Below are 14,874 nucleotides of genomic sequence, written 5' to 3'. Positions count from 1 at the left end.
GATTAAAAATCAGGATTCTGAGATTAAGGTCAGGATTCTCAGATTAAGGTCAGGATTCTGAGATTAAAATCAGGATTCTCAGATTAAGGTCAGGATTCTGAGATTAAGGTCAGGATTCTGAGATTAAAATCAGGATTCTCAGATTAAGGTTAGGATTCCGAGATTAAAGGCAGGATTCTCAGATTAAGGTCAGGATTCTGAGATTAATGTCAGGATTCTCAGATTAAAGTCAGGATTCTGAGATTAATGTCAGGATTCTGAGATTAAAGTCAGAATTCTGATTTAAATCTAAATAACTTTCTGCAACCACATGTGCAGCAGTTCAATTACTATTTGATTTGAAATTTGGGAGACTTTTAGGCGTCTTTTTTTCCTTTTAAGTAGAAAGGCAACACCAGTCTTCAAACTATAATTTTGATTTCAAGTTCAGAATTTTGAAATCCAAAGTAAATCCAAATCCTTAGGTTTTGTTGTCGTAAATCTGAAATCAAAAGTCAGAATTTTGATTTTAATCACAGAATTCCTAAATGAAAAGTCAGAATTTTGAGAAATTCAGGTATAAAACAAATTGTAGATTTTATTCTTCAGCCATGTTGTCCAGCCTTACTCTCGCTGTTCCACCATTCAGCCTGGAATCCAGACTTCTGCATAATTTAATTAAGTCACACTAAAACACCTTTTGAATTCTGAGTTGACAGAAGAAATTTGATATTTGGAAACAGTAACGCATGGTGAACCATGCGTTACTGGTTCACCAGTAACGAGGTGAACCAGTTACTGGTTACTGGTTACTGCCAGTAACCAGTAACGTGGTTACTGGCAGGTAACCACGTTACTTGCCACGTTATGAGAGAATGTTAACAGAGAATGTTAGCATTCTCTGTTAACATTTAGAGAATGTTAACATTCTCTAAATGTTAACAGCAAACTGAGCCGTAAGGAAACCCACAGGTAGTGTGATCATGTCTGGCTGCTGTTTAACTTCTGCTTGTTGGAGGTCGACGCTGTTGTAGGAAAACACCGCCTGGCAAGGTGTCCATTCCCAAACAGTCCTCCAGTGAGTTGCTGAATGAACCCTAACTAACACGTTCATCATGAGAGTCCATCTACATAACGGTGTCAGGATTGAGCTAGAAATATAAATCTGCAGCAAAACGAGCGCACAAGCAGGGACAAAAGTATCATGTTGATTCCTCACTGGGTGGAACTGTTCATTTGTTTACAAACATAACCTACAGTTTCATCACATTTTGAGCTCAAAATGCTTGTCTTTAATGAAGAAACAACTTTAAAGGGGACGTATCAAGGCAAAAGTCACATTTTGCAAGTTTTTGTACTTTCATTTGGGTTTCTGTGCTTCTCAAAACGACCAAAACACCTTAAAAAAAGCCAACACACAACTGTTTTTTGGTGTCTGCAAAATGAGTCATTTCAAAAACCTTTGGAATGTAATGTTGCAAATCAGCTGTTACCTAGCAACCCCACCAAGGCCGCCTGTTACTTAGCAACTGAAGCTGAGTTCCAGCGTGTTTGGTCATCTGGTTTTACTGCTGTACAATGGCTGCTGGAAAAGATAAGAGTTTTGTTGCTGACTTACTATCAAGAAACCACTTGATGCATTCTTGCTGGTTGTGCAGGAGGCCCTACTTCTGCTTTTCAAAGATGTACAGTTGTATAATTGTGCCTCCATTTTCAGGTGTGAGTGTTAACAATGAGTTTAGGGGTGTGGCTTATTTGGATTTAAAGTGACAAGACTCATTCTGAAATGATCTCAGAATACTCAAAATCTCTTTATCTAAGAAGGATTTTGTGCAAAGAATGTAATAAACATTTGTATATCATAACCTGTTCCAGGAATCATAATAAGTCACCTTTAAGAGTTAGAGAAGATGACTTTCTGTAAGTACGTGTGCAGCAGTTCGATTACTATTTGATTTGTTATTCGGGAAACTTCCAGGCGTCCTTTTCTTCCTTTTAAGAAGAAAGGGAACACCCGTCTTCAAACTATATCCACCTGTGGCGAGACTTGTAATTCAGACTTGCAAAGAAGATTTTCGCATCGTGTGAAGAACATAAAATCTCCCCAGGACACATCACCTGAAAAAATGAAGGTATGGCTTCTTCAGCGTTAAAACAACTTGATTTGAGACTCAGCGCGTGAGGCGGTGCTTCCTCATCAGCTGCCAGATTGCGCTTAAATCTGCATGTATTAGTCAGGGTGGCTTAGTGTCACAGAAAAGGTGCGAGTTTGACTGTAAAAACAGCTGCTTCAGTCACAGCTTCCTCCTGATGTTAGCAACTCAGATTTATCCCCAAGGAGAAAAACCAAATCATCTGAGTTTTACTTTTATGAAGTACTGGAGACTTTATCACTACCTTTACTTTACTATACTTTACAGCTAAGTACATTATTAAAAGTTTTTTGTAATTTTAGCCTTTCAGTCTTGTGGTTATTGCCTAAATGCTGGCATCTTAGTAACAACCAACTTTCTAGTAAAATTAAAGGTGATCTGTTATTCTTCCTTAAATTTAGGATAGGCTTATGGCTTAAACAAAACATGTTAATTACATTCTTTTTTTTTTCTTCTTTTTTTTTTTACACAAAATCATTCCTAGATAGTAAAATTTTGAGTATTTTGAGCTGTTTTAGGGCGTCTTGTCGCTTTAAATCCCAATAAGCTCCTGCTGGCCACGCCCACCAACTCAAGGTTTACACTCGCACCTGAAAATGGCTGCAAACAAATGTGCAATTACACAACCATACATCTTTGAAAAGCAAAAGTGGATCCTCCTGCACAACCAACAAAAATGCAGCAAGTGGTTTCTGGATGGTAAGTCAACAACTAAACACTTTGTCAGTGATATAATCAGCTGACCAAATGTACTGGAACTCAGTGTGGATTGCTAGGCAACAATGATTTGTGATGTTACATTGAAAACGTTTTTGAAGTGGCTTGTTTTCCAGACACCAAAACACATCAACTTATTGACAAAAATCAGCATTTTTTTCCCCAGTGCTTAGGGTGTTTTTAGAAGCAGTAGAAACCAAAATGGAAGTACAAAATTATTTTAAAAAATGGATTTTCCATAACAAAACATTATATAAATACTGTCATTGTTTTGGGTTTGAAATGTTTCCCTCAGTCTAACATGCTGACTGGTAGTCATGCACAGCATTCTGGGAAATGTAGGCAGAGGAAAGGCTTTTGCCGCTTCACCTTTCACAACCAGCTAAACAAAGTTGGTGGAATCAACTAACTCTCTGGTTACCTAGCAACTATCTAATTGTCTGGTTACCTAGCAACTATCTAATTCTTTGGTTACCTAGCAACTATCTAATTCTTTGGTTACCTAGCAACTACCTGCTGAGGAATCTGCACAACAGCAGTTTAAGGCTTCACCACAATGCCTCATAACTGCTTAAAAATGAAAAACAATGGCATGGAGGAAACTTCGCACAATTAGTTTGGCAGTATTTTGGATATTGAAAATAAAAAAACTACTTACTAATTATCGATATCAACATGAAACCGTATATCGTGATAAGTGATAGGTTTTCAGCCGTTTTGTCCAGGCCTACAAGCTACACTGCATGAATGTTTCTTGCTAAAACTTGTCGCTGCGCCTGATTCAGCAGAATTTTTCATGTAGACTTCATGAAAGGCTTTAAAGTTATTATATTTTTATTGAGAACTTCTTCACCCCCAGTTGCTCTGTTGTTAATCCCTCCACCCTCCCATGCTTTTTTTAAAGTTTCATCCTTCCTTCATCTCCGTTTCTCCTCCCCTGACTGAAAGCTTGTCAGAAGCAGCTCATATTTCTAAAGGTCCTCGGGCGAGTAAACGAGATGCCGTGTTCCTCGGCATCCTCAGCAGGAAACTGAGCCATTTGTTGAGCTTAACGCTCGGCTGCCCAGCAGGCTCAACCCTTCAAAGCAACGAGATCACAATTATTCAGCTCCAGAGAAGCTAATCGCGCTCACAAAGGCTCATCAGCTAACAAACACACACACATTGACAAACTTCAGTAGATGGAGCAAAGCGAGTGCATTCAAATGCATGCATGCAAAAATACAACTGTTAACTTTTTGTAAGAGTTGGTTTGGTCTTTAGGGGATTTGTCTCGAAATAAGGTGTTTCTCTGTGGGGAACTGTCACACAGGCAACCTTGCTGGATTTTCAAAGGCGGCTGATTGGGGGAAAATGGAACCTATTAGTCTTTTAACAGAGGCTCAGTACGGACACAAAATGGGATCCAAGGGTTATTGATCACTGGACAGAGGGAGAGGCGTCATCAGCAGATGGGATCAATGGCCTGTTAGCTCAAAGTTGGAGAATGCAGATGGTTTTCTCAAGGCTGAGCGCCGGGGAGACTTTATGTCACCAAGTGATGGAATCGGTACAACAGTTGAATCCCTTTGAATTGACAAGATATCGATGCAAAATTCACATTTTGATCTCCATACTTCCATTTGGGTTTCTACTGATTCTAAAAAGAAAAAAGTTTTTGGTGTCTGGAAAATGAGCCGTTTCAAAAATCTCTGGAATGTTACCTCACGAATCAGCAAGGATTGCCTGTCACCTAGCAACCCCAGCCGAGTTTCACACGTTACCTAGCAACCCCAGCCGTGTTCCACACGTTACCTAGCAACTCAAACAGACCTCCAGCACGTTTGTTCAGTTGGTTTTACTGGTGTATGGTCCGTTTTTGTTGATTACGTTCAGAAATTGCAGCGGCTGCAGTTCGCCACAGCAAAGGGAAAAATAGCGCCCAAAACCGGCTGAAGAGCAACTCAAAAAATCATTCAAACTCTTCTTTTGTCCTCGCTCTCAGTGGTCGGCTCCAGTCCGCACGCACGCCCGTTGCCACGGCAACCGGCTTGACAATAGCTCCACAAACAGACAGATCAGAGGTTTCTTTTCAAGTGGGTCAGGAACATTACCTGTTCTGTTAACTGAGCAGGTAACAGTTTTAAGAGCTGAAACATAAACTAGCGCCCATGGCACATATCAACAGGCTGATGGAAAATCCAGAATTGCTACAACATCTAGGTTGTGTGTAGAAACTAACATCTAGTTGTGTTGCTTCAGGCGTTTCCAGGTAACAGCAACGCGGACTCTGTGGTCCAGTACAAACTTGACCAGCCAGTGATCGCCCGCTACCTTCGCCTGATCCCACTGGACTGGAACCCCACCGGGCGGATCGGGCTCAGGCTGGAAATATACGGCTGCAGATACAGTGAGTGTGGTTACAGTAATTATAGCATGTTGAGGAAATGCACAGTTTGTTTGCTTAACTACAAATTATCAGGTTACAAAGTTCAGGAGTATCATGTTGTGTTTTTCTTAAATGCTACAGTTTGTTTGGGTATTTCTGCCATTTCCTGGAGCATTTTGACTTCTTGGTTTTGATTGGTTCTTTCTCATCCAAGAAATACTCCGATTGGATGAAAACGATCCAAATGTGATTGGCGAGGAATGTAATTTATTTACATCAAGGTTATTATAGTTCACTAAAGCTAATAAAATAATGAAAAATGAAAATGAGAAAACATTTTCATTAACTGAAAGAAATAAAAATGATAATTAATAGGGAAAATCTAGAACTAACTGGAACTTTATTGTGTGTTTATAAACTAAAATAATGGATATAATATGCTTTGTAACCTTTTTTCAAAATGATGTGAAATTGTTTTTCCCCAAATAAGTAGTTTACGTCAGTTGTTGGTAAATTACTGCACCCCATAATAACTAATAAAAACTAGCAAACACACTCTAAAAACTAAAACTCAATGAATTAGACAAAGTCACAACGAATCTATATAATATAATGTGAAACTCCGATTTACACACTTTCAGTTGTGAATGCAGTCATTTGTATGTTAACATTTGTATGCGTCTTTCACCTTGTGGGTGAAAGACACATACAGTTTTACAACATTTTTGGCTCTCTTGGTGTTCCATACCCAAGGAGCTGCAGTGTCATAGTGGAGTGCGTGTCAGATGCATATTTAGCAACCGAGTTTTAGATATAGACGGTTAACATCACTAGTTATTGTTTGCTTACACAGATTTATGTGCTCACATCAATTTCACTGCACACTCAAATTGGCGGCACAAAGACGCCGCAGAAATTCAGTTTTAAATCAAAACTGAATGAAAAGTTAGGGTTTATTTTATTTTTATCTTCTAGTAAAAGAGATACAAATTCAGCAGCTTGCTACTCAGTGGCATTTATAAGTTCTCGTATTTTATCTGGGAAGTGTTTGATTGGGCTACAGATATATCACAACCCCAACTGCACTCACAGATCCACACACATTGATGCACCAATACACAGATTGGTCTGCAGCTTGGAGTTTAAGTGCCAAGATGTCTTGTTTCTCTTGAATTGTGTAGAAAATGCATCTTTACTTTGAATATTTCTCTCTAAAATATGGTGGAGATGATGATGTGGTTCCTGATAATAAATCTGAGGAATGATGACTCCTAAAAAGCACCAGGATGTTTCTGTGTAGCAGAAACAAAGGAAAAGCCGTTTGGTCTTAAACCAGGGGAACATTTGGCACAAATCAAGCTGCTGAGCTCTATTGGAAATCTTTGGTAAGAGCTGAAGTCAGCTGTCCACAGAAGGACTCATACAAGTTTTAAGAGCTTGGCTGGAGCAGAGGAAGAGCGGCGGACAATATCTACCAACTGGTGCGTGACTCCTGAAAACGTTTAGCAAAAACACTCACTGTGTTTAAGTACAAACTCTTCTTTATTTTTCCTTATTGAACTCTTCAATTAAAATATCGTTTGACATTAACTTTTGCAAATTAAGTTGCGCCATCTGTTTGTATTTTTGAATCAAGCCTTACCATCCACATCATTTGCTGCATTTAATGTGATTTAAATAGTAAAGAATCAGACCTTTACAGCTGCTTTGCTCTGTTTCGCAGCCTCTGAGGTGGCGGGTTTTGATGGGAAAAGCAGCCTTGTCTACAGACTGAGTGCCAGAATGAGCTGGACAGCGAGGGAGAGCATCTCCCTGAAGTTTAAAACCCTGAGGAATTCAGGAACGCTACTTCACGCGAAGGGACAGAGGGACCAGAGCCTCAACCTGGCGCTGGAGCGAGGAAAGCTGCTGCTCCACCACCAGCAAGGTACCGACCTCAGCAGCTTATTCATTTACACTCAGCCTTTTAAATCCATTCAGTAGTGACTATTTCCTTTTCCCATCCTGTCAGGTGTTTTTTAGTTTCCTCATTAGAACAGGTTCTAATGCCGTCATCAAAATCATCATTAAATATACATCTGATATATTGATCAACGTTCCAGTTATTGTTAATCAAAGTGGGTTTCTGGCCTTCATTTAAAGGAAGTCAGTGTTTCAGCATCTCTGAAGTTTTCTGACAGTTTGTTGAAGAGCATTTAAACATTTCAGTCCTGAAGTTTTTCCTTTGTTTTATATGAAAGTGACTTTGGCCTGAATTCTGTTTGGTTTTTTCCAAAATTTTGACTTCTGAGTTCAAAACAAACATTGACATCAATTAGGCTCCTGTTGTGAATTAGAGCCATGACAGATGGATGAAAATTAGGAGGAAATTTCCTTTAAAAGAATTTTCTGAGAGTGAAAAGTTGAAAATTTTGAGGAAAAAAAGAAATTCAGCTTAATCTCAGAAATTTTTTAGGAAAAATGTCTAAAGTTATGAGTTGAAAAATTGCAGGAAAATACATGAAAACTTATTAAATAAAACATGAAAATCTCTGAAAAAAAATTTCCTTGTTTTTCTAGCAAAGTTTCAACCTTTCTAAGTTTGAAGATTAATCTCAAAATTTCAGGTTTTTAGCCAAAATCTTTTCTTTGTTTATTTCTTTACAATGACCTTAATACGCTGCCATAATATTAGATTTTTTTAATCACTCCCAGATTTTAAGTCATGTAACCAAAATGTCCAATTAAGTGTATTGTGTGATATAATTACTTTTAAAAAGAATGATCTTTGCTTTGCAGTAATCATTCTGTAAAGTTTTAGAGTATGCAGTTCTTTTGCCTGTTATCTGTAGTAATGCAACAACTTACTGTGAGATTTTTCCCTTTGGGCGAAAACTGTAATCAGTATTCAAGGTTTTTGTTGAAGACGTGATGAAGGACGGATCACATTTTGAATATTTGAATTCAAATAATCTTGACGTTCTCATCTGCAGACGCTCCGTCTCTGTTCAGTCATTATTCATTCATTGTTCATAACTGAGCAAATGTCAGTTAAATGCCTAAACTGAACAGCAATTATGCAGAGCGTCCTTGTTCTCATATCCATAGATGGGATTTAATACCTTCTGCGAGTTTTGTTCCTTAAATAAAAAGAGGCGAGCTGTCGGAAGCAGTTTTATCCGAACGCTGTTTGTCAGATCTGATCTCAGTTAGAGCTGATCCAATTTTGAAGAAACTCGGGGGAATTGTGCTTCTTCCTGTCTTGGCAGTAACCTCTCTATGCTGCTTGTTTATTCATAACTCTCTCACAGCTCAAAGAAAATATCACACAGTTTCGTTTTTGGGAAATTGGTAGATTTCACTGCTACCAATCAGTGCTTTACATCATAAAAACACAAAAATCAACTATTGAAACATTACATTACACATCAAGATGTTGATCAATGTTTCATTTCTTATGTTTCATAAGCGGCTCTAACCGGGTAGGTTTTTAATCTGGATTTAAAGGAACTCAGTGTTTCGGTCGGTTTGGTTCTGGTTCTGGGGACACAGAGCAGAACCAGAACCAGAAACCTGAGAGGTCTGGAAGGTTGCTATGCCAACAGCAGGTCTTTAATGTATTGCTTAGTGATTTGTAAACTAACATCAGTATTTTAAAGTCTATTCTCTCAGTGGAACTGGTGTTATGTTCTCCATCTTCCTGGTTTTAGTCAGAACATCTGCAGCAGCGTTCTGGATCAGCTGCAGCTGGAGGATTAGTTTTTTAAACCAGACTTGTGAAGATGCTGTTGCAGTAATAAATGCGACTCAACATAAACGCCTGGATGAGTTTCTCTCTTTCATTAGTCCTCTAGTCCTTTAAATGTCCTTCAGGTGGCAGAAGGCTGACTTTGTAAGTGTATTTATGTGGCTCTGAAGGTTCCGGTTTATGTGACTCGTGATGTGAAAAAAAGTGTTTTACTTTTAACACAACCAAACAACCACTTCCTCTTACAGCCAATGGAAACGTACCTACTGAAAACAATAAGCCTGTCAGATTTCTGTTCATACATTTGGAGAAATTTAAAGACTTTTCTTAAAATCAAACAACGTTTTGGGGTGGAATCAGAATCTCAACTAGCTTAGCAGCCAAAAAGCCTCTTTCAATTCCACACAGACAACTCATACAGTTGTACTTTTTTGACCTTCCCGTAGTCGTTCTGCATTCCTTTCACTGATTTCCCTTTTTGAATTGCATGCTCTTTGAAATTCTTCTCTTTCTCACAGCTGCACCAAACGTCCTCCCACCATATGACTCTCCCAGGAGTTTGCAGACTGTGTAATTTAGATCAGTAGCTGCGAGCATTCACTCTGAGCCACAGCAGGCCCCTCCACAGTCAGCTGTTGGCAGAGGAGAGAAGAGAGGGAAATAAAGGAAAAGATGACAGAAGATTAAAGAAGAAAGGAGAAGATCAAACTAACAGAGTGAAGATAATACCCAGAGGTTAAAGCGAATTATCTCCGTAGGAGAGCGTGAGATATTCTCTGAGGCTCCTCTTGCTTATTTTCACATTCCCAACCTGATCCTGCTGGTCGCTCTGCTCCCTTCAGCACAAGCTGCGCTGCCATCGACCATGTCGTAGCGCAGTTTGACATTTTGGAAATAAATTCAATTATCGGAAACACAACCATTTTGGAAAAACTTGTTTTTCGATAAAGTTTGTGCACTAGGACAATGTGTTTTGTTTCGTTTTTTTGTCCATATCTAAACCCTAAACCTTTTTCACACGAGTCACATGACCAACAGGATGTTACTACTGGTGGAAACCATGAAGAAGACGACAGGAAGTGGTTGGAGGATGATGCAAGGGCACATTTTTTAATGAGTTATCGCGTGAACAAACTTACTCACTTGTGATTTTAATCATGTTTCTTATTTAAAAGAAACACCAAATTGCGAAACTGTTTTGTTGACATTGGTGGAATATTGATGAGGTTTAGAGCTCATTTGTTATGGAGAGGAAGCCACAGGGTGCGTTTACATTTACCTTAAACTTGCACATATTGGGATTACGAAGATATTTTTTAATGGAAACACAACTATTTTGAAAAAACACATTTTTCAATAAAAACTTTTGCCTTTAGGATGAGGTGGTTTTTTATTTGACCGTATCAAAATTAGTTTATTTTGTAAAACTACAGTGGAAAAACACTTTGGGTGTTGGTGTGCCTTGGTTTGTTTTAATGACTCATCGCGTGAACAAACTTATTCATGTGTGGTTCTAATTGCATTTCTTGATTAATGGAAATATTGCAGTCGTGTTTTTCCAACATTAGCCAAATATGAACAGAGTTTTGTGCACATTTTTAGTGGAAGTAGAGATACCTGCAGCTGTCATGTGGATCTCAAGCTAGCTGAGGAAAATGTAGCTGAATATGGTTGATAACGGCTGACTGTGCAACTGAGCCACATAAAACTACAACACAAAACTCTGCAGGAGAAGAAATATTTTGGTCCATAACACAAATTTGCATAAATTAATGGCTCAGTGAAAACACAACAAATACCAAGCTATAATTAGCAGACAGGCACACAAACAAGTAAATATAGTAGTGAGACCTTTCCTCCCAGCTTGTGGGTGACTGAGCAGTTGCAGTAAATTGAGTCACTCATTAAGATTTATGTCCACGTTTTTAAAATCACCTTATTTCCCCCGCACATTCATCAACATGCCAGCTGACTTTAATGCATCCTGCTGCTCTATGATTAAGTTCAATTGTGATTTGTCTCTGGGAAGCTGTAACGCGCAGCAGTGAGTGCACTTCGAGCGACCGCGTCCTGCTCCGGCGCTTTGCTCCTCTGACGAACGACGTAAGTACTGCTGACTAAATTAGGATGGGATCAGAGCAGCGAGTGGGTCCAGCTGCTTGTTAAGTAATTGACTTTCTTCCCTGCATTCCCAACATTAAGGTTATGCTGCGGTTCCTGGCTATGCTTTGAAGAAATAAAACCCCTGAATATTAATGCATAATGGCAACAAAAGTCACTTTTATTCAAAGCAACAAAAGCTGCAACCGGACCGTCCCGCAGGGCATCCAGGCAGCGATACTGGAATGATTCTCCCTGAGCCGAGCTAGTTAGCAAATAAAGTAGAAGACAATGGACTGTGGCCATTACTGACACAATTGCCTGTTCTATTACACTTTGTCTTCGGTGATTTATTGGGAGCCTCCAGTAATTTTCTTTGTAAACAGCTGCATAAGAGTTTAAGAGGAGCCTGGAGTCAAACTTGCACTGTGTGGCACTTTAATGCAACAGACAACAGAGTAAAGTAGGAATATCAGTTATTTTCCCTCGATAGGAAGATGTCAGCAGCAAATTCACTGCAAAGACTGAAGATCTTACCAAGTGATTCTGGTCTAGTTTCTGTTAACACTAGAAATAAAACTAACTCATAGGTAACTTTTCAGGAAGTTATTTATTTTGTAGATCAATACCTCTGGCTTTTTGTTAGTCTGTTATATTTCTTGTATATACACAAATGGGTGAATAAAAAATTAAAATAAAAAAGTAGCAGTAGAAACCCAAATGGAAGTGTAAACATGTAAAATGTGAATTTTAAAAAGCAGATTTTACTGTAGATTGCAGATTCAGTGTCATTAGTTAGTCTTCTGTTTAACTGGACAACCTTTTCTTTGCAGATGTGAGTTCGGGTTCTGGGGGCAAACTTCTGGTTTCTCTCGGGAGTCTGCTGGACGACCAGCACTGGCATCATGTGAAGCTGGAGCGGCTCGGCTCTCACCTCAACCTGACGGTGGATAAAAACACGCAGCAGGTCCTCGTCCCCGCCGAGCTCAGCCGCTGGCACATTCACACGGTACGGCGCAAAACTAAAACAGTTTCTTAGTTCATGCTGCCACGAAGCTTTTTTCAAAACATAAAAGCTTTTACGACAATCCTCAGACTCTTTAATACGCTTTGATTTGCTAATCTTTGTGTTTGCTGCTTTGTTTCTTAACACCATAAAACTTATATCGAGAGTTTTAAATCTTCACTGAACATCTGCTGTAAAGCTTTCATAACGTGTCGTTTCTTCCATGAACCCTGGCTTATAAGAAATCCAGATTACATGGCTTTAAATGTGAAGAAATTAGGACTATTTTCAGATTATCAAACCATTTATTTTAAATACTTGGAATCAACAAAGAATCAGTTTTTTTGTCATAGTACCCCCAAGAAGGGGGTACTATGACACCCCTGCTTAAAACCTTCAAATATTTTCTTTTCCATCCGTTTGTTGAAAACTCTCCTGAGTTCTTGCTTTCATCATTCCATAATTTAATTATCTGTTTTCAGCTTTTTGTTTGTAAATCTATAAATGTGTTGCAAGTCATATTTGGATTTTTATCATCTTTGAACCCTAATTTGAACTATTTTGTAATAAAAATGTTATGACTTGATAAACAGTGGATTTGCATGTTAGTAACCAGACTTATTAATAACCCGTATAAAAACATCACCTTCCAAAAGTTAGAAATGTTAAAGTGAATAAAAGTTCATTAGTGCAGACAGAGCTTCTGCATAATGTAGCGTGAGATTAAACATTACTGGCTAATTTCAGTAACATTTATTGTAAATTTATTTAAGTGTTTTAATATTGCAACATTAAGTCATGAAGGTCAAAAATAGTTGGAGATTAAACTTCATATAACATCATCAGATAAAGCAAAGTGACATTTACTTAAAGTCGCATCATTTATATAAGAACCTAATTATGTTAATGCAAGCAGCACATGAAAATAAGTAAAAACGGTAAGTGCTGATTAATATTAATGAGAATATTTTTTTTTTAGCTGAGTGTTAAAACTGGACTTTGGGTCACCGAAATGTTTTGAATGATGTTCCTGGTAAACATCAAGCCGTAGTATAGAGGTCAGTGATGGTTTCATATTGAGGACGAAGCAGGAAAAGCAGCAGCTGTTGCATCACAGATGGTGTTAAAGTATAGGAACACAGTTTTCATTATGTTTGATAGCCAGTCACATTTGCCCCTGCCCGTCACCTACATTATGCATTTTGTATACGCTCACCATTAACACCTGCCGGCGTCCGCAGCCAATGCTTCAAACAAGCAGAACCTGCAGGGACTTCATTACATCCAAACAGAGTAACTGAAACCAACTGAGCTTCTGTCACTACTCAGTTTATTCACATGTAAAGCAGGAGAATAACTGTAATAAGTCAAAAATCAGTAGTAGTAAACTACTGCCTCACATAAAACCAACTAAGAGTTTGTTGCACCTGAAAGTTTAATTTTGCAGAAAAATTGACACTTGGTTGTAAGAAATCAGTTAATTGTATGATAAATTAAAAAGAGATCAATTATTTCCATGTGAACGACTATCATCAGAGATATTCTCGTTTTGGTACTGTTAAAGAGCGGCCATTTTGAAAAATATACTCAGTTTGCACTACCTGCCTCTTTTGCCTGTTTTCCCTGTCAAACCTGAATATTTTTTTGAAAAGCTATTTTAGTTTTGTTTATTATTTTGGATATTTAAAATGTTTTCCAGTTCCACTGTTAAATATCCTGTAGAAATTAAAGGTTTTTTCTATCTTTGAGAGGCTGTACTTACATTAATGTTGCATTATTATTGTAGTGAAATGAAAATGGTCTCAAAATGACTATCATCATTTATCGCAATAATTTCTGGGACAATTTATCATTTTGGGAAATTTGTTATTGTGACAGGCTTAGCAGTAACAAAAAAGAAGAAAAAATAGTTTAAGACCTTTTATTATTGGTCTTAAACCATTAATGTGTAACATGTGTTATAGCATTACGTTTATTTCAGTAAAATATTTGCTGTGTTGGAACTAAATCAAACCAAAAATGCCCATCTGATGAAAATACGTCAGATAAAATCCACCTGAATTGATGGGAAATGTATTTAGTTTTTGTTTGTCTCAGTATTTTTCTATTGCTTGACTTCAATATATTCTACATAACATTTAAAGCAGCAAATAATGTTCAGATAGAATTTTTAAAAAGGTTTTCCTTTATAAAATTGAGTGACATTTTGTAGTTTTTAATGTTGTTTGCAGCTCAGTGTGGCAGCGGTCCAGAGCCACGGACTCCAAACTCCAATCCTGCCCAACAGGAACTTCCATGGATGCCTGGAAAACCTTTTATACAGCGAGCTGAATCTGATCAAACTGGCCAAACAGGGCAGCCCGCAGGTCGTTGCACTGGTGAGTCGGTTTAACATCAGTTTAATCCTCTGTTTACATGTGGCTGCACTCCCATGATAATACTTTATTATGATTTCCTGTTTAGAAATGACCTGACTCTCCTGGGAATAAACACAAATACAGTGTTTTGTTTTCAGATTTCAGTGAAAAGTTATGAAATTGCACATTTTTGCAAATTAAATAATTTAATAATCAAAATCCTAAAAGCAACCAGAAAACATTTAGGGGTGAAAATGTTTGTTACACTTTTATATTGTCTTCCAGGCTAAACCGACTGTAAACTGAAAATTATCTGACTTATGTTATGTTATGCTATGCTATGCTATGTTATGCTATGCTATGCTATGTTATGCTATGTCATGCTATGTTATGCTATGTCATGCTATGTTATGCTATGTTATGTTATGCTATGCTATGTTATGCTATGCTATGCTATGTTATGCTAT

The 14,874-nt window shown here is 38.0% G+C and overlaps 1 protein-coding gene across 1 annotated transcript in view; it reads left to right on the top strand.

Moving 5' to 3' along the window:
- LOC103129489 (contactin-associated protein-like 4) overlaps positions 1 to 14,524 on the top strand; it is a 38,183-nt gene extending 23,659 nt beyond the window's left edge. Inside the window, exons 4-7 of the mRNA XM_016665124.1 lie at positions 5,091 to 5,238; positions 6,941 to 7,144; positions 11,878 to 12,053; positions 14,282 to 14,524. Of these exons, the coding sequence (XP_016520610.1) occupies positions 5,091 to 5,238; positions 6,941 to 7,144; positions 11,878 to 12,053; positions 14,282 to 14,485 (732 nt within the window). The 3' untranslated portion in view covers positions 14,486 to 14,524. The remainder of the gene's footprint in view (positions 1 to 5,090; positions 5,239 to 6,940; positions 7,145 to 11,877; positions 12,054 to 14,281) is intronic.
- Positions 14,525 to 14,874: the final 350 nt, after the last annotated feature.

This window comes from Poecilia formosa, unplaced genomic scaffold, assembly GCF_000485575.1.
Source record: "Poecilia formosa unplaced genomic scaffold, Poecilia_formosa-5.1.2 Scaffold549, whole genome shotgun sequence".
Classification (NCBI taxonomy): domain Eukaryota; kingdom Metazoa; phylum Chordata; class Actinopteri; order Cyprinodontiformes; family Poeciliidae; genus Poecilia; species Poecilia formosa.
The sequence above is the reverse complement of the archived record's forward strand: the minus strand, read 5'-3'. Positions and strand labels throughout refer to the sequence as shown.